Here is a 21,291-nt window from a genome sequence, read left to right on the forward strand (position 1 = left end):
CCCTTACTAATATGATAAAATTTACCACTCATTAATTTACTGTCTTCTTTGTAGAAGGAGTTATGGTATTAAATTTACACATGTGAAAGCAATAAAGAGTAGTTCCCTCTAGCTAGGAAACCAATTGGTCATCTCAACCTTCACCCAATGTGTTACACTGATAAACTCTTCTTAGGAAGCCATGACATGAAAGTGTATTACCAAAGGCCAAAAAAAAAAATAATAATCTCAATGGATTTTGTTTCCCTGAATGCAATGTCAAAGAGCTCCTTGAATGGATCAGATCATGTTCACTTTGGTTTGTAACTTGAGAACTTAGCTAACTATCTGTTTTTCTTCAGAAGAAACTCCCAAGCTGGCAGAGTTAACCGTATCAGAGGTTAGCTGGGATTCTCTCAAACTCAACTGGACCACCACTGATGGAGACTATGAGAACTTTGTTATTCAGGTGCAAGAGGCTAACCAGACTCTTACCATCCCAGGAGGACAAAGATCTGTGCATGTGACTGGCCTCACAGCTGCCACCCTTTATAGAATCACCATCCATGGGGTGATTCTAGGCTTTAGCACACACCCTCTTTCTATTCAAGCCACCACAGGTATCCTGGACTCACTCACTAATCCACTTAACATTCTTTGCTTTTATTCTTTTTTTTTTTTTTTAACCCTTACTTTCTGTCTTAGAATCAGTGCTAAGTATCAGTTCCAAGGGAAAAGAGATGTAAGAGTTAGGTAATTGGGTCTAAAGGACTTGCCCAGGTCACATAGCTAAGAAGTGTCCTGATGTCCAGTTTTATCCCAGGCCCTCCCATCTCCAAGTCTGGCTCTCTCTCCACTGAGCCATTTTAGCTGCCCCCTTTGCTTTTCTTCTTAAAGGACGATCTCTAATTTGAGATTAAGCAGACAATAAAGGTACTCTGCACTGGGCTCCACAGCTAATGAGTTGTACCCAACATTAGGTTTCCTTGGGTGACCCTCAATGAATATCTACTTTCTACTATTCCCTTATTTGAAGAATTTAGTATGGAGTCTTAATTAACAAGAAATATTATAAAATTACATATATTCCTCCCCGTCTTCAGAAATGGGTCACCTTTTCCCTCCAAGGCATAACTCAAGATCAGTCTCCAAGGGGAGAGGTTCAAGTTTCACAAAGGGTTTAAGACAATTTCTAATTTAAGGAGAAAGCCTTCAGGGGGTTCTAAGAGCAGGGAGGTGAGTCTAAAGCTACAATAAACACAAAAGTCTACACTATTTATCTACAGAGAATGGGAGCCACAAGCAAATCATAAAAGTCTTTCCATTGTTGGTAAGAAAGCAGGAACTTTTAATACCAACATTTACAGAGTACTTAATTCTTGCTGACAGTTGTATGTTGAAGAGCAGCACACACACACACACACACACACACACACACACACACACACACACACACACACACACCAGACTTATTTAGCCTTAGAAAAAGCCAGATTTCCATCTCACCTGAATCCTTGGGCTTGTGTGGATTTGCCATTTCATTAACTCAGTAACTCTTTATCGTTCTTCAGAAGAGGTTCCAGAGCTGGGGAATCTCACAGTGGCCAAGGTTAGCTGGGATTCCCTTAAACTCAACTGGACTGCGGCCGATGGGGCCTATGAGACCTTTGTCATTAAGGTGCAGGAGGCTAACAATTTGGAGGAAGCCCAGAATCTCACAGTGTCTGGCAAACTTCATTCTGCTGATGTTCTTGGCCTTCAAGCTGAAACCCCTTACACTATTACCTTGTACGGTGTGATTGGGGGCTACACTACTGAACCTCTTTCTGCTGAAGCCACCACAGGTACCAAAGAGTGTCCTGTCCCCAAAGTTGGCCATTTCAAAGATAGGGTCACAAATCAGTCTATAACTAGGGTACATGGGGGAGAAATGGGGAAAGATTTAAAGTCTTCAGGTTCCACTTTAAAACAGAGTCAAACTTTGGGGCAGAACATTCTCCCCTACATAATCATTAGATAAAAGAGCTCTCCTGTTCTCTTTCCATCCCATGTTTTTCTTGTATTTGGTGTTTAAGTTTCCTGCCACCATCTTTGGGGAACTTATTCGTCTTCCCAAAGAGAAATCAAAGCTACCTCCCAAAGAAAATTCTAATTGGTTAGTGAACATGAAGAAAAATATTCTATTAAACTATAACTATCCTAATTTTGTTGAGAAAGAAAACTCAACTTTTCCTTTAAAATATAAAGTATTATCTGTTGCATAAAGTTAGCTGCTTATTCAGGGTCACAGGACCAGCTTTAGAAGAGAAGTTGGCATCGAATGGATTGCTTGACCTTTAAAACACACATTTATTAGATTATTTTTCTGGTTTAAATTCCATGGGACACTCACACCCCGGTATTTCATAATTTAAAGTTTAAATACTGAATTTCTTGCTTTCATGTTAATATTATTCTGTCCCTATTGTTCCAGAAAGAGAAACTATTTTTCATATAGGAATAAATGGTCCCTAGTAGACCATTCCCTAGTCCCTTTTGATGATTTTTCAAATTTGAGGAACTAACTGGCTTTCTGTCCTTATTTAGAGGAGGCACCTAAGCTCAGAAGCTTAACAGTTTCAGAAATTACCTGGGATGCTTTCACACTCAATTGGACGGTGGTAAATGGGCCCTATGAGAACTTTGCCATTTGGGTTCAAGAAGTTGATCAACCCGAAGAACTGCACAATCTCACAGTGGCTAGTGTACCGAATTCTGTGGAAGTGACAGGGCTCAAGCCAGCCACCCCTTACAGAATCACCATCACTGGTGTGACTAGAGGCTATCACACTGAGCCCCTTTCTGCCGAGGCCTCCACAGGTACTTCCTTTTAAATTCCTCATACTTAGGTAATGCCTCCTTAAAAAGGATGATTAGTCTCTACTTCAAAAAAGGAATAAACCTGAAATAATTCAGAAATTTCCTTTGGCCTTGGAACAGAACATTCTATTACATGTTAATAAATACTCTCCCAAGCCTCTCTGGGGCAGTGAGGTGGCAGACTTAAGAGTTAGGAGTTAGGAAAACCTAGTTCAAATCTGGCCTTAGACAGTCACTAGTTTTGTGACACTGGGCAAGTCACTTAAACTGCTTGCCTCAGTTTTCTCATCTATAGAATGGGGGTAATAATAGCATCTACCTCCCACCATTGATGTGAAAATCAAATGAGATAATTGTAAAACACTTAGCAAATGCCTAGTACAAAGTAAGCACTATCTAAATGTTAGCTAATGTTATTTTACATATATATTAACACCCTTACCTTTCATCTTAGAATTAATACTGTGTATTGGTTGGTTCCAAGGCAGAAGAGCAGTAAGGGCTAGGAAATGGGGGTTAAGTGACTTGCCCGGGGTCATACAGCTAGGAAGTGTCTGAGATCAGATTTGAACCCAGGACCTCCTATCAATAGACCTGGCACTCCATCCACTGATCCACCTAGAAGCCCCATATTATTTTTATTTCTAAATTAGAGTAGAAATCAAAACAAATCCCCTTAAGTTACTAAGGGATTTCTTGACATGAGATTCTTTACTAAAACTCCAAATAATATCACAACTCAGGTGAAGAAGGGGTTGAAGGCAATCAATGAGTATTGAATCAAGGCCACTATGCCTGATTGTCCCTTCCATTTCAAGCTAAAGGGGAAAAAAGGCGTATGAAACAAATTTTAACTTTTGTCAAGTTTTATGTAAATCAGTTTTATAAACCCAGTTTTTGAAAATCGATGGATGCCAATATGAAAAAACAAGACATAATATCTTAAGTAAAGGAATAGATCTTTTAATACCATCTGATATCACAAAAAATGTCCTACATAAGAATACACATTAGGATGACTCACATTTTTGCTTTTATTCCAATCTAGAGTACATCTAATTTCAAATCCCTATGGGAATGTGTAGTATAGGTTATAGAGGTACCAGATTTAAATAGAAATAAATAGATTTAAGAAACCCTGCTCACATGCAACAAAATTAATTAACTCAAAGCTAGACCTTCATCTCTCAGACTGTGAGACTTTTCCTGAAGCAAGGAAACTATATCATTTGAGGACAGGTTGAAGGAACCAGAGATGGTTAGTCTAGAGAAGAGAAGAAATGGGGGAAAACTAATCCTTTAAACACTTAAAAGTGTTGTCACAAAGAAGTAGGTAACATGAAGGCAGCTTTTAGCTAGATGTATTTTTGAGAAAAAATATTCCCACCCATCAGAGCTCTCTAACAATGGAATGAAGTTGCCTCAAGAAATAGTAGCTTCCCTGTTGCTTGAGGTCCTGCGGGTATCACGTATTGTAAAGTGCTTTCCTGTTCAGTTTAGGTATGGGCCTGACTCCATCATCTCGGAGGTCCCTTCCCACTCAGAGATTCTATGGTTCTCTAAAATGTATGTGACTGACTTAATGATTCTCTGTCCTTCTTCAGAGGAACTCCCTAAGCTGGGAGAGTTAACTGTGACAAATATTAGCTGGGATGCCCTCAAACTCAACTGGACCACAGCAGAGGAAGCCTATGACAGCTTTGTCATTCAGGTGCAGGAGGCTAACAAGTTGGAAGAGGTTCAGAATCTCACAGTGTCTGGCAGCCTGAGAGCTGTGGATATCACAGGCCTCCAAGCTGCCACTCCTTATAGAATCACCATCTATGGGGTGATTCAGGCCTACAGAACCAGCCCCCTTTCTGCTGAAGCTTCTACAGGTACCTTTTTCTCACTACACTATTCTACTTATTCAGAGACCTAGCTTCTTTTTCGTCAGGGAAGGGTCAAGCAAATCTCTCTTCCTTTCTGGACGCAGATATGAACTTAATCAATTTTCCCCTTTGGTTGAAGATCTGAAAAGCCCTGAGATCTGAGTGGGAGTGTGATGCATTGCATGTATCTTGGCACAGGTGTAACTGCAAGGAGGCTAAAAGGAAGGAGGCATGATGCTTTCTGACCCCTCCATACTCTGCATTTAAGCTTAAAATCAAGGGTAAACAGAGTCGAACCAATGCCAACTTTAGGGGGATGACCTCTTGTCAGGGAAGCATCTCGGAGCACAGACTACTTTGCTCTCCCTACACAGAGATCAAGAACCTTTATCATGCTCCCCTTGGTAAGTTTGGGTGAGGCACAGATCATTTAACTCTAGAAACCCTTCTGCAAGTGGAAAATATCTCAGGAACCCTCAGGGATATGGAAGCCATGATTCTCAGACATATGACACGTTTCTTTAATATATACCAAGTTTAATAGAGAACTGAATATCTTCTTCTATATTGAGCCACCCACAGCAATTAACAGATACTGGAATATCAAACTGGCAAATAGAATACAATTATGACTCATGCCTGTACCAGAGTGAAATGTCATTACTTAGCATAAATGCCTCCATCAGCATTAGTGACAAAGCCCCTACTAGTTTGTGAGCATCAAACACTCAATAGTTCCATGTGCCGGTTCACTTGGGTGCCAGGCCCCAGGGGAAGCTCAGTATCTCACTCTGGAACTGTTTCAGGGGACTCAGGGCTCCCTGGGTGGTCTGATCAAATAAAACAGTGATTCTCTTCAGCCTTGCTCCTTATCTTCTTTAACTCCCAGGGGGTGGTTTGGTACTCCCTACAGGGTTTTGCATGATTTTTTTTTCCATTTACTCTGATCTTCGCACTTGATCATCACACCTATCTGTATCAGTCTCTGAGAGCAAGCCTATACATCCACCACTGTGTGATTAATTCAGATAAAAATCTAGCAAAAGCTCTCAAGCTTGTACCAGTTGTCTTTCCATAGCCACAGAACGCTGACATCTGGAAGGAGAGTGGCTCCATGTTCCCCAGATGATTACGGCTATGTGTAGGCTGATTCAGATCCACCAGGGTGCCCATTCCCAGAGATGCCACCCATCTCACAAGGCTGTTATCAGGGAAGCATCATGTATGCCAAGCTGTCCTACCCAGATGTTTATTTTCAATGCTACCTACAATCCATTTCTTCCCTGAAGTCTGCAAGGTTACAGATCACAAGGGTTACTTCAGATCTGTTCACTGTGCAGACCCTAAAGTGTTTTGTCCTGTTTTGTTTTCAAAAAATGCCAGTGTTTCCATTCCTAATGAGCTGTAGTGACAGGAGGCAACTCTAGCTGATTTGATCTGTGCCTCACCAAAACTACTGGGAATTTCTCCATGAGCCTTAAAGACCCACTGCTTTATCACTCCAGACATTCTCCTGTGAAAAGATTCTCCTTTTTCTGCACAGAAAAAAAGTTAGTGGGAACATTATTAAGAGAGATGTTTGCCCCATTGGCTGAAAGGAATAGTCTAGATTGGGCTTAACTAACTTGGCTTGCAACTTGATACTTTCTTAGTAACACTTAGGAAAGAGAAGAAGAAAAGATATTTTAAAGGCACCTGGGAAGAAGAAAGGGGCTGAATTTTATCTCCTGGTTAAGAGAAGTTTAGGTTGTTTTGTCTGTATGACTCTGATGGAAACAGGAGAACATATTCTGATAAGATTATTGATTTCCTTTAAGCCAGAACCATCTGAAGATACTAGCATTAGGGTGGGTAATAGTGTCATAACATCTAAAATATTATCTTTTTCAAAGTTTAGGAAGCCTTGGAATGAGGCCTGGGGCAAAAAAGTCTCTGTATCTTGGTTGAAGCTTAGTAGTTTGGATGCAATTTGTATCTTTTGAAAGATAGCCGAAATCCATCTCAGGGTAGAGAAACTGAAAAATGTGGAGCTGCAGGATCAGTTCCTGGGACTTAAGAGTTATTTGTGTTCTCCATTTCCCAGAAGTCCATATGGCAAGACCTAGTATTGCATAGGGCATGGAATATTGCTGAATCTATCTTTCTTATGCCTCTTTTTTTCCTCTTCCAACTTTCCTATTATTTTCAAAAGTAACTTTTTTTTTTTCCACTGAACTATAAACTATTCAGACTATTTCACCTGCAGCCATTTTAAGCAAGCTTGCTATCAGGACCCAAGTGGCTCTAAGATGGAGTACTTAATTAAAATCTTTTCCCCCCCTTTCTTTCCCTCTTCAGCAAAGAAACTAGAAATTGGGGACTTAAAGGTTTCCAGCATCACCCCTGATAGTTTCAACCTCTCCTGGACAGCAACAGATGGAGCTTTTGAGATCTTTACCATTGAAATTATTGATTCCAATAGGTTGTTGGAGCCTCTGGAATACAATATCTCTGGCACTTTAAGGACTGCTCATATCTCAGGGCTCTTCCCCAATACTGACTTTATTGTCTACCTCTCTGGGATAGCATCTGGTATCGGTATTCAAACCATAAGTATGGCAACTACAACAGGTATATGCACCTACCTCTGCTTCTAACAATTTTTCCTCCCCATTCTTATTTACAGGACTTTATGATTATTTGGCTGGGCTCAGCCACCCTCTATCTACCTCATTGTTCCCCTCCACCCAACAGAGAGTTAATGGTTAAGTTTTAAATCCTTGATTATGTTCAGATGAAACGGGATACACATAGACTATTGCATTTTTTTCTTCTAACAGTGAAGTCCCACAGAATCTCCTTCTCAGTCAAAACCACAGGACAGGCCACCAATTAGAAAATGTAGAGCCCCAAAGTAACCATTGTCTGGGTACCGATGTTCCAGTGTAATGGTCATAAAGTAGAATTTTCCCATTGAACAGAAAGGGTGTTAAAAGTGCTCCTTCACTCATGGAGACACATGGGATAGTGGAAGATTGCTGGACTTGGATTTACAAGATCTGGGTTTGAATTTTGATTCTAACACCATGTGAACAACCAAGAGACCTTTGGCAAGTCACTGACCTCTGTCATTGAGTTTCCTTAATTGTAAAACATGGATAGTAGTACTTGTACTCAAGCCATTTCTTTTGCCTACATGTCCCAGGGCTTTTAACTCCACAGTCCTTAACAATAATTCATGCAATTTAAATAATTCTAAGTATGTCAGTATTTTGCTACTGGGAATTCAAAGGTATATGAAGTATTTTTCATTAACGTGGTTAACCCGGGAGTTCTTGGGGAATACTCTTCTCACCAGCATTCTTGAACACAGTGAGAAAGTAACAGGGTTCTATGGATGCTCCTTTACTCCAAATAAATGGTTAATGATATTTTTTTCTAAAAGTCAAATACCATCTAAAAAATCGTAAAAACACAAGAATTGTCTATTATGCATTTGTTATTCAGCATTGTAAAATTTTTCAACAGAGGATGATTTTCTCCTTTCGAGGGAAAAAATGTCCAGAGTTTTATGGATTTAGTCTTTGTGTTTGGAACTTAGATCTCGTGGTGGTGCTTTAATTCACTTATTTTTCTATTTTTCTCCCCTTTCTATAGTAGCTGAACCTCTTCTTAGCCATCTCACTGTCTCAAACATTACCTCGGGCAGTGTATCCCTCTCGTGGAAAGCTCAGGAGGCAGCCTTTGAGAACTTTGTTTTAGAAGTTAGGAATTCTGACCTCCCTCTGGACTCTGTGGTCTACACAGTGCCCGGGGCCTTGAGGAGCTCTGTAATCACCAACCTTAGAGCTTCCACTAATTACACTGTCCAACTTCATGGGCTGATTGGCGGGCAGAGTGGTCAGACCCTGATGGCCCAGGCAACCACAGGTATTTCACTTTACTGGATTATCTCTTGTTTTTCTTCACTGTCTGTTGACCTTTTCTTGGATATAGCTTCAATAGATATCCATGACCCACTTGCCCTATATTGTTTCTATAAGACTCTTCTCTATGAAAAAGCAGAAGAAAAAGAATATGAAGGACTGACAGACTTGGTCAATCAAAGGATTCTTTGAAAACAGATAAGCTAAAAATTCTAAGAAAAATCTTTAAGTGCCCCCAAGAATTAAGGAAATTCACTGGCAACTTCTCTTTCCTAACTATTTCCACACATCTGGAGAGGCTCTTTGCATTTGAGAATACTTAACCTGACTTGCTCCAGTTGAATTTCTCAAACATCTTTGCATCTGACTGTGAATATTCTCCATAATCCTTCCAGTATAATCCATCCTCATCTGCCTGTGGTCTTTCTAATCATGGTGATGGGTTGCAAGTCTCATACACAAAAAAGATGCGTGCATGTCACTCTGATGTCTCATTTGGATAGTCATTTCTCTACTAGGCCTTTGGAATACAGCCTGGGATTTCACATGGAATGCTAAGAAAACATACACAACAAAACCACCAATTGCATGGACTGAGCCAGTTAGGCTTGTGCTGTGACCAAGACTTCTCTTTGCCTGGCCTTTGTATATTTAACTGTCCAACAGTGAGTCTGTTTGACTAGAGCATCTTCTCCTTTTCTAGCAAGCACGGCCTTGCATCCATCAGTAACTTTCTTAAGGTCTCAAAACCTTTCTTATACCAATCTACATCTCTATGATGGTAGTGGTGCATGCAGCATCCTCCCATACATATATATATATATATATATATATTAAGAAGTCAGTCTTCCCTGGATGTAAGCAGCATGCACAGGAATGTATTTTGGGGAGATGAGAGAGTGGGGGTATACAATATATGGAAGATAATTTTTCTCCTTTGCATGGATATTGACTTCTTTGAAGTCTCTTTTCTGAATCTTCTCATATCTCGGCACTTTCTAACTCCATTCCACCAATATGAGCATATACAAGATATCTTGGGAGCAGAGATACAAGACTGGTCCAATGCTTCAGAAATGTTAGTACTGCCAGCCTCAGTTTGGCAACATGATGATAGTTCCAACGTGAATCCTTAATTGAAGCACCCTAGTAAAATGCAAAGAAAGAGAAAATAAGCCCCTGATTTTAACTGTCATATTGGGTATGTTTGTAGTAACAATTCCTCCATGCTATTTCTAGAAACCATGACTCTACTAAATTCTGAAAATGAAGAAACTTTTAGAAACCACATGTAATTGTTTATACCTATTTTAGGTATCTGAATCATATTCTTTGGTGGCTAGAGATTTTCTTTTCCCAAAAGATAATTTCATGACTGGGTTATAGATTTATGCTATTAAATGGTCCTATAAAACTTGATAACTTTTTGCTAGACTAGAGAAAATAGAGTTCTCACTCTACTGCCTGAAATTGAAGTAGTCTTCTTTTCAGCCACTTGGAAGAATGATATTACCATCATACCCTTAATCTCTCCAGTCCCCTGACCCATATCACCTCCTCTATCACCTCAATCATCTAGGGCCATTTTATTCATTGCTTCTCTCCAGGGCACAGCCTAAATGGAATTCATTCAGTGTTGGCATTTTCCAGACTGTTGTATAAACAAACATCCAAGAGGCAAGAGCCCACATAGTCCCAAATGGGAAATAACTCAGTAACTCCCCCATGATATAATAGGATATTCAGAAAGCCTGCATACTATATGCTGATGAAGGGAAAACTAACAACAGGGAAATGAATCATCCCTGAATCCAATAGTTCCATGGAATAAGACAACTTTATAGTTGGCGAATTTAGGACTTAAATTTAAATGCCATTTTTGGCCATAGCTATAGGAAGGTATTACAGATGCCACATCCATATCTAAAAATTCTTGTTTACCTATTACATTTAATGGATGTGGTTTAGCAGAAAAACACTGGATTTGTAATCAGAGAAGCAAAACTCAACTTTTGGCCTTGATATTTACTACCTAGATTACCTACCTTAGGTCAGAAGTTCCTCTTTTATTGAACCTTGGTTTCCCCATCTATAAAATAAGGGAGCTAAACTGGGACCTTTAAGGTTTCTTCTAGCTCTAGATCTATGATACTATTTAGGTTTTTTCTTTTAATCAAAGTCATTCCAATTTTAGTTTATGTAATTTCCCTTATAAGATATTATTCCTATAACATAAACTACTTAATCCAATAATTTAGCAAATACTTATAAAATACTCTATATAAGTATACACATATACATACATATATAAATAAAAGGCACTGTAGGAAAATGGAGTTCTCTAGTTATGACTGAAAAAGAAAGAGAAATTGGGCTACGCAAACTTGGCTTTGATTACTTATAAGGCTTAAACAGTATAAATTTATATAAATATATAAAACAGACTATTTTATTACTTCAAAGCTCTGTGATTTCATCAGTTAGGGTATACCTCCCACCAATTCATATTATTTGAATAGAGGGACTTAAAGGTTGTGGTGGCCCAAAACTCCATTATCCTGTTAGCATCAAAATCATAATTATCTCTCAACTTCAGTAGGCTGATACTTTCCCAAAAGTTATATAGTCTGTGGCTAGACCCTATGTAAAGTTTTTCAAGCTCAGTAGGACCTGCCAGAACTTGCAGTCTGCTGGACTAGCCTTGAAGAACCCAGGATCACATCCATGCCACCAAAAGGCATCAGAATAAGACTTTTATTGAAGAATATTATGCGATATATAAAAATCCCTATATAAAAATATAGATATATCTGTATATGTATGTAACTATGTACAGATATTTAAATATTTCTATATAGTGATACATGTATTATTCATATACATATATATATGCAGCCAATCCATTTCTGTTATGTTTAATGAACTAGAGAATGACTTTTTCTATGTAGATAGAGGAAATTATATCATATGCTCCAATATAAAAACCTGTTACCAATTGGAAGTCATGGTATTCTTTACCATTTCATAAACAACATACTTCTGCTTTATAGGTATAGAAACAGCCTAGAGATGCCTTTTATAGTGTGACACAAACTGGAAATGGAATGATGTTTTTTGATGTCATGACGATGCTTCCCGTTACTCCATCCCTTCCTAAAATAATATTCTCTCTCTGCCTTTGTTCCTTTTCCTTCAGAACCTGAGCTACAGGTGGGCCAGCTAATTCTTACCAATGTTACCCCTGACAGCTTCAACATGTCATGGACCACAAGTGCTGGGCTCTTTGCAAAGTTTGTCATCAGTGTTAGCGATTCCCACTCTCTGTATGAACCCCAGCAGCACACAGTCTCAGGAGACACGCAGCACGCTCACATCACAGGCTTAGTAGATAATACTGGCTATGACATTAGCATTAGGGGAACGACGTGGGCTGGTGACCAGACCGAGCCAGTCACTGCCTTTGTGACAACAGGTACTAGTTTCAAAGTCTTTAATTTGTTGGTATTTCCAGCCATAATCTAGCTTGTAGGAAATGGAATGCCATTATGTACATTCCAGACAGAAATTTAAGATGATTCATTGTACATTCAATATCTAGAATCTATTTAAGCTTGTTTAGCCCAATTATCCCTTTCTTGGTGATTAGGTAATAAATTTTACTCTTCAAAATCGATTGTGGGAGAATACCTCTTGGGGCATACCATTTGGATGCCAAATTTCCCCAGTCTGATTTGTGGAGGGTTTCCATCATCCTGGGAACAGGATGGAAGAATCAATACAAATATATTTAAATATTTATAAAAAATAAATAATAATGAACCTCAAGAGTGAAAAGGACTTTAATTTATAGCTCTGCCTAAAGGTGACTTCATACTAAATTATTCCAAAAAGACAATGATTTCCCCATTTTTTAATAGCAGGAAAACTATTTCTCTCTAAAGCAGACATCTAGAAGAGGTCATCTAGGATCAGAATTAGGGAATAGATGGACTAACTTAGACCTTATTAATATACCGTTATTCACTCCCTAGGAATTATTTCTCTGATTTTTTTAAAGGAGATAGTGGGCTAGTTCATTATACTGGCAGTGGGATCATACAAACTTCAGGAGTAGACATACCCAGGGACCATCAGAAATCTCAACTAAATACTAAAATTGGGGGGAAAGGAAAGTAAGAGGGAAAAGAAAGCCATCATCTAATTCACACATGCTGCACCAAATTCTCTCCCAGTGCCTGTTCTAAATTATACATCTGTGGAAGCTCCATTAAGTTTTTTCATGTCTAAAGGAAATTTAGGTTCATTATTTAAAGTTAAAGGGCCTCCCAGGCACAGTTCTGCACAATGAACTATTCATAATGGATTTTCCCACAATTGAAAAGAATACTTTTCTAAAAACATAATTTAACAAATAGGTTTTTTCCTTGCTATTTATCTGATATGTATATTCCTTGTACAGATAATCCTCTAAACTCAGAAAATGGTAATCCCTTAGGAAAACAACATATATAAGATGAGTAATGAACAAAATTCCTAGGATTGATGGGTAGGGTGGAGGGTGATTATTAATGAAAATGGATCCTATCAAAGAGACCTTCCCTTTACATGTTGCTTCATGCAAACCTCCCAGGAAGAATTAAGAAGAAAAAATAGGTTAGGGAAAGTTTTCAGTTGGTACGTCCAATACCAAATTATTAGTTTGTCCAATCTGAGTGTTAAATATGAAGGAACTCAAGACCTTTTATAAAAATCTCCTCAAGATGGAAAAGGCAGGGGAAAAAAATCACCATCAAGGTCAATGGTAAAAAATAATACTAAATGACAGTATAGGAAAAAAGATGACCTCCAGAAGAGGTAACATCCCATTCATCAAAAGGAAGAGAATGACTATTATGTCCTCCAGGAAAAATTATGTTTACATAGTAGTACATGAGTTTCATTTAGCCTTTATCAGAAACATTACTTCTTTTTAATATCCTTATGCAAAATATTTCAAAATAAATATAGGCAATACAGTTGTAGGAAAAAAGGAGAGGTGGGAGGGTGAGGGATATATGTATTCATGAAGGAAAAAAGAATGCTTAACTCTTTTTTCTTTAGCAAAGCCTTTAAGACTGTCTTGAGTCTTAAGAAATATTTCTTTGAGTGTTTCCACTCAACTATGAATTCAGGTTACTCCAAATTGAACATGACTAAGGATGTTTTAGGGCATCCATTGTGAGACCCTTTTAGGTGGTCCATGAAGTCAAAATCATTTTCATAATAATGTTAAAGTGATATTTATATAATCCTCCTTTGGGGTGCTCAGTAATTTTTTAGAGTATAAAGGGGTACTGAGACCAAAAAGTTGGAAAACCATTGCCTTAGTGATCATTTTGACCTAACCTTCCCTGTCCTACCCTATCTCCCTACCCCAGCCCCCATCACTAAAAAACCACCAGTTTTCACCTTTACTCTAGGTGAAGGTAGATAGGTAAGGGCAGAAAAAATAAAGTTCACAGTGAAGTAACTCAGCCTCTGTCTCAGGGTTTTTCAAATGATCCTTAACAATGAATACCAGTAGTAACTTTACTAAATATATTGAAAATTATTTTGTATCTATCTCCTGGGACCATAGTCTTAAAGTTGGTGAATGGCAGAAAGTGTGTATTTATAATAGAAGCCAACATTTTACTGTAAGAAGTTTGGCTAAGGGTGCCTGAGAACCAAGGTCACCTCTAACACTCATCACTTTTACATTGGTAGATGTAGGGAACGCTGTCTAGAACTGACTGCACTTAAGGAGTGCTGAAGGAATTTCTAGGAAATAGATATAAATGACAGAGAGAGGGGGGATTCAGCCACATGATAGTGTTTTTAACATACCCTGAAGCAGGGTTCCCTCTGAAAAATTATAGCAACATTTTTGTGGACTCTTGGCTCTATCACAAAAGCAAAATGCCACCACAAGAGGGAATGGCAATATTATTAAAAGATTATTATTTTTAAGCACTGTATACCAGCTGTTCTTTCTCCAACAGGCTTAGTTCTTCTCCATATCTAAATCTGACACTTAATAAACAAACCGTTGTTCTTCCTAAGGTCCCATCTTTGGCCAAACCTCAAATATCCAGAGCACAGCCTTCAGTTGAGAGATAGTGTGGATAGAAAGCAAACTCCATAGTGAGGGGGAACTGATTTCAGTTCTTACCTCTGACACATACAAATTCTATAATCCTAAATAAGTAAATAAGTTGCTTAACCTTTTATCACTGCCCCAGACAACTCTAAGACTAGAAGAAGAAAAGCTACATTGGTAGAAGTTTCTTGACTGGGAGTTCCCTATAGCAATGGAATCATAGGTCTAGAACTGCCCTCAATACCCACTAAACCTGCCACACCCCAATAAAATCCACTTCAATTAACCAAGAGTTTTTGCCAGCTTATATTTTTTTTTAATTTTTTTCCTTATAATTTCTTTATTTATTTAGAATATTTTTCCACGGTTACATGATTCATTATTTTTCCTTCCCCTCTTCCTTCCCCCCTCCCAAAGCTGACAAGCAATTCCACTAGGTTATACACGTATTATTATTCAAAACCTATTTATATATCATTCTTATTTGCAATAGAGTGATTTTTTTAGCACCAATACCCCAATCATATCCCCATCAAACCATGTGATCAATCATATGTTTTTCTTCTGCATTTCTACTCCCACAGTTCTTTCTCTGGATATGGATAGCATCTTTCTCATAAGTTCCCAAGTGTTGTCCTGGATCATTGCATTGTTACTAGTAGAAAAGTCTGTTACGTTTGATTGTGCCACAATGTTTCTATGTACAAAGTTCTCCTGGTTCTGTTCCTTTCACTCTGCATCAATTCCTGGAGGTCTTTCCAGTTCACATGGAATTCCTCCGGTTCATAATTCCTTTCAGCACTACAGTATTCCATCACCATCAGATACCATAATTTGTTTAGCCATTCCCCAATCAAGGGACACCCCCTCATTTTCCAATTTTTTGCCACCACAAAGAGTGGGGCTATAAATAATTGTGTACACCTTTTTTTTCCTTATTATCTCTATGGGGTATAAACCTAGCAGGGATATGGCTAACTCAAAGAGCAGGCAATCTTTTAAAGCCCTTTGGGCATAATTCCAAATTGCCCTCCAGAATGGTTGTATTAATTCACAACTCCACTAGTAGTGTATTAGTGTCCCAATTCTGCCACATCCCCTCCAACATTTATCACTTTCCTTTGCTGCCGTATTGGCCAATCTGCTAGGTGCAAGGTGGTACCTCAGACTTGTTTTAATTTGCATTTCTCTAATCAGGAGGAATTTAGAACACTTTTCATGTGATTATTGATAGTTTTCATTTCTTTATCTGAGAACTGCCTATTCGTATCCCTTGACTATATGTCAGTTGGGGAATGGCTTGATTTTTTTGTAAATTTGACTTAGTTCCTCATATATTTGGGAAATTAAACCTTTGTCAGAGATTTTTGTTATAAAGATTTTGTTGCTAACCTATATTTTTAGAATAATAAATTCCCTGTCCCCCCCAAAAAAGAACCAAAATTCTTTAGGGAAAAAAAACACTTCCACAGGATGTCATAGGTTCAATAAAGATACAGATTTAATGTGGAAAAATCATACTGGATTTCAAATTTAGAAGACCTTAATTCATAACTTAGTTCTTCTGCTTACTACATATGTGACACTGGGCCATTCCCTCCCTTAGGCCTAAATTTGCTCATTTCAAAAATGAGGAAATCGTACCAGATGGCCTTGAAGGTCCTTTCTTGCTTTAAATTCTGTTATAATATACTTTCTATATCAACTACCTTTGACAATGAGAATCAATATTCAGGATAACACCAAGGTCCAGAGATGTATTCCATCAACAAAAATTCAACCATCTTTCCCTAGTCCATACTTACCAAGGAAGACAAAGCAGACTCAAATATTCTAGGAAGATTTTTTCAATAACCAGATTTTGAAGCAAAAAAATAGCATTTTTTGTTGACTCAGATAAAATGAAAATACATAACTAAAGATACTTCTTCCTTTCAAACTTTTCTTGAGTATATTGAAGAGGTTCTTTCCCATGCCATTTTCTTGTTCTCCTAAAGTAAGACTATTTCCAAGTATTTTAGACATTTCATGACTGACCCTCCAGCTAGTTTTTGAAATGGAATCTCTTAAATTGTCATTATGAGAGAGAAAAGGACAGTAATCTAACTTCTGTGAGTATTTTGTGAGGAAGTCTTTCTCTTAAAATTATGTCATTCATTATGAACTATACACCAAGTATATAATACACGCTTACCATATATTGCATGCAACTGAACAGGGTACAAATCTGACTATTATTAACCAATGTTCCCTCAAAATGTATACCTTAGTCTATGAAAATATGCTATCTATAGTTGTATCAATACTACTTTATTCAGAATGTGAAGGGAAAGAAAATACAAATTTGAAAGGGAAAACAAGAAAATAAAATGCCCATAGAAACCAGACTTGTTTTGGTCAACTGGATTCAAAATCAAAATTCTGGTGGGTGGGAGGAGATGGACTCAATCTCTAAAATTTATTCCAAGCTACTCTGTCAACACTTGACATCTAGAGACCTTTAAAGATTTGCCATGCATTGTCCTTTGTGAAGATTTAAGGCTATTTTGGTGGACTCGGTGACACTAATCTGCACTGTTTTCAACCCTCCCTTCTTTCAGAGGCTCTGCCCCTACTGGAAAACTTAACCATTTCCGACATTAATCCTCATGGGTTCACTGTTTCCTGGATGGCATCGGAGAATGCCTTTGACAGCTTTCTAGTAATCGTGGTGGATTCTGGCAAGCTGCTGGACCCCCAGGAGTTCACACTTTCAGGAGCCCAGAGGAAACTGGAGCTTAAAGGCCTCATAACTGGCATTGGCTATGAGGTTATGCTTTTCGGCTTGGCCCAAGGGCACCAAACAAAGCCTTTGAGTGCTGTGGTTATTACAGGTATTTCCATTCAAGTGAGCCATTCTTTTCCATTGCTCAGTCTTCTCTTCCATCCTTGTGTCTTTCATTCGGGAGACATTTCATGCAGTCCATATGCCAAATCACCAGGGCTTCTGCATTCCTGTCCTCATCACAGCTATACATTTCACAGGTGGGACCATTTCATTCATACATCCTTTGCATTCTCCCTTGTCTTCTGTTCCATCTTCCATTCCTGACATGAGAAGGTCGAAATGTTCCCATGTTGCTTTCCAAATCCTTTGGATGTTCTCAGCTGAATGTTTATTCTACATTATATTCATCCATCCTCATCCTTCCCAGACCCCAGATGCATTTCAGCCTTCTCAAAAGAAATATATCTGACTGATATATTTCTAAAAACTTGTCAATAACATCTGCCATCTATAAAGTCTTAACTGATAGAACATTGTCAGGTATAATAGTTATGGGGCATTGAAATTCTTTCACTGGGAAAAACAGACACATTGGAGATATTCTTAAACACAGACTAAATCCATAACTATCTCATGATTCAGAGGTCTTGCCTGAGGAATACAGCATTAACCATTATCTCTGTCCAAATTTGCTTTTCCAAGGAGGAAATCTTTCCCTTTTAGGGCGAGTCAAGGTGAGCCCTTTGGTCCTAAGGTTGTAGGTCCAAAGACAGAGTGCTTTATAGTACCAGGAAAAGACTCAGCACTGACTCTCAAAAGGACTGTCTGTCTCTTAGTCTTTATTCAAACACTCTCTAGAACAAAGTCAAAAGAGAAAGGACTTCTAAAAATTACTTTGCTCAAACATAGAAAAAAATCATAATAAGCAAGATGATCACGGACAGCTTTGCACAGCTCATTAGCATGAGCTTGTTTGTATTTTACCAGAAAGGTTTCACAAAGGATGGGTACAGAGCCACTGGAAGATAAAGAATAAACAGAAATAATTCACTTACTTTTAATTTGCTTAATATTGCATGGAAGGGAGAAATGGTATGTGTCCAGATGTAGCTTAATGTCATCCATTTTGGAAAAATAAAATCACACATGCATACAGATACTTCTACTAACTTTAGCTTTAATGGAATGTTTTTCTGTCTAAAAATATTTATTTTTGGTAACTCAGGAGATTTTCACTTCTCTGACCTGGGGCATCACTGCATATTGACGTCTCCATTGAACAGAAGAGTAGAGTTGGCTGTTTAAAAATGATTTTCTCTTTCCTCCCTCTTCCACTCTTTTTCCCCCCTCTAGAAGCAGAACCAGAAGTCGACAACCTTCTGGTTTCAGATGCCACCCCAGATGGTTTCCGTCTATCTTGGACGGCAGATGAAGGGGTCTTCGATAGTTTTGTTCTTAAAATCAGGGATACTAAAAAGCAGTCTGATCCACTGGAAATAATTGTACCAACCCATGAGCGTACCAGGGACATAACAGGTCTCAAAGAGGGCACAGAATATGACATTGAACTCTATGGATTAATCAGTGGACGACGATCCCAGCCAGTCAATGCCATTGCAACCACAGGTATTATGACTAATAGAGAAAGAGGAGAGAAATTGTGTTACGTTTTGTGGTTCATTATTGCAAACATCATCACTCATTCTGATTATTAAGTGAAGATTTTCACTTTGAGGTGGTGAGAGAGCAATGGAGAAGGGGCTATTTCTTTTCCTTTGTTTTTAAATCACACAATGCTGGGTTAATAGAACTGTGTTTGTGTGTGTGTGTGTGTGTGTGTGTGTGTGTGTGTGTGTGTGTGTGTGTAGTAATATAAACAAATAAACAGGGATGAAAGAAAGTAATAAACAATTCTATAATGTCTACTATGTACCAGACACACTAGGTGCTTTCTACAAATATTATCTCATTTGATCCTCACAACAACCCTGCAAGGTAGGTGCTATTATTGCCCTCATTTAACAATTAAAGAAACTGAGGCAAACAGAGGTTAAGTGATTTGCTCAGTGTCAAAGAGCAAGTATTTGAACTCCAGTGTCAGTGCTCTGTCCACTGTGCCACCAACTCCCTTTATGGAGAAAAGTAATGTTAAAGAATTCATTTGAGTGAAAAGAGTACTGAACTTCAACTCAGGAGAAGGGTTCAAATGTTAGGTCCTACACTTATGAGTTAGAGTTACATAAGCATGTTAAGTCCACTTAATCCCTCTAGTTACAGCATTTCTTCACAAGGTAGTTGTAAGGATCAAATGAGATAATGTTTACAAAGTTCTCTGTAAGCTTTAAAGCTCCCTATAAATAATAAATATTAATATTATCATTATTAATATCATGGAAAGATGTGCAAAGTTGGAAAGAACAATAATAAATTGAGGGTATTTCTAAAAACAGCCTTTAGCAAGGTTGCTTCTCAGTGTCTAGATTCTCTTAAGTCATATCTACATTGGGTGTAAGAAAAGCAAGATAACATATCTGCCTTTATCAAAACAAGACTACCTCGTTCTATCACTATTTTCCACATCCAAAATTAAAACTAATTTAAGGAACCCATGGTATAGCTCTAATTATTCTATTGTAGCAGCTTAGAAGACAGTGTGATACAGGGAAAAAATGTAACGCTGAGAGTTAGAAGATCTGTGTTCAAACGCTGGCTCTGCTACGTGTTTGTTACCTGTGTGTCCCAAGGAAAGTCACTCAAACTCTCTGGGCCTTAGTTTCCTCGTATGTAAAATGGGAACAATATTAAACAAAAAAAATACAAATATTATACAAACACCCTCTCACAGAGGGTGATAACTCTTAAATGAATTAATCGATGACAAAGCACTACCTGTGAGCATTATTTTTTTAAAGGGAAGTTTTAATAGGGAGGTGAGGTAGACAATTTTCACGTTACAAGTTCTGAATTCTGTGACAGCAGTTATTTTGTTTTGGTTTGTTTTAAAGTGATGAATGAGTTATAAATGTGGGTGCCTGGATCTTTAACTTACTTTTTTGAGTAACCTAGACACCTTCATGTATTGTCCAGTCATTTTCAGTGCTGTTCAACTCCATGTGACCCCATTTGAGGTTATACTAAAGTGGTTTGCCATTTCCTTCTCCAACTCATTTTACAATTAAGAAAACTGAGGCAAAAGGTTAAGTGACTTGCGTAGGGTCCCACGACCAGGTTTGAACTCATGAAGATTCCTGATTCCAAACCCAGTGCTCTATCCATTATGCTGCCCACCTTCAGTTCCCACCACTCAGTTTCTTCATCTATCGAATGAATATCATAGGATTTAGCATGAAAAGGGACCTTAAAGGTGATAGAGTCATTTTTACTCATATTCCAGACAAGGGCACTGAGGTCCAGAGGGAAGATAGTAATACTTTCTTTATTTCATGTGGTTGTTGAGAAGGAAGCATTCTGTCAAATTTGAAATGTCATGTAAATGAGTTATTATTCTTGTTACTGTGGTATTTCTTCCATTACTCAGACAAGTAGAGGTACTCTGCACATATCTTTTTCTCTTAACTGAACTCATCTTCAAGATTTTTTTCCCTAGTCCATGCCTATAGTAAATAAACAAAGGATCATAGAATTTGCAAGTGGAAATAACTTTAGAATTCAGCTAAGTCCAACCCTCCCATTTTACAGATGAAGTAACAGAGGCTTAGGGAGATAAAATGACTCAAGGTCAATGATAGAGTCAGGCTTCAAGCCTAGGCCTTTTGCCTTTCACTCAATCCA

At 38.2% G+C, this 21,291-nt stretch overlaps 1 protein-coding gene across 1 annotated transcript in view; it reads left to right on the plus strand.

The window, feature by feature from the left end:
* TNC (tenascin C) overlaps window positions 1-21,291 on the plus strand; it is a 79,831-nt gene that overhangs the window by 32,475 nt on the left and 26,065 nt on the right. Inside the window, exons 11-16 of the mRNA XM_044661513.1 lie at window positions 342-599; window positions 1,551-1,823; window positions 4,443-4,715; window positions 7,047-7,319; window positions 17,333-17,605; window positions 18,853-19,125. Coding sequence (XP_044517448.1) covers window positions 342-599; window positions 1,551-1,823; window positions 4,443-4,715; window positions 7,047-7,319; window positions 17,333-17,605; window positions 18,853-19,125 — 1,623 coding nt within the window. The remainder of the gene's footprint in view (window positions 1-341; window positions 600-1,550; window positions 1,824-4,442; window positions 4,716-7,046; window positions 7,320-17,332; window positions 17,606-18,852; window positions 19,126-21,291) is intronic.

Source organism: Gracilinanus agilis, chromosome 2 (assembly GCF_016433145.1).
Source record: "Gracilinanus agilis isolate LMUSP501 chromosome 2, AgileGrace, whole genome shotgun sequence".
Taxonomy (NCBI): domain Eukaryota; kingdom Metazoa; phylum Chordata; class Mammalia; order Didelphimorphia; family Didelphidae; genus Gracilinanus; species Gracilinanus agilis.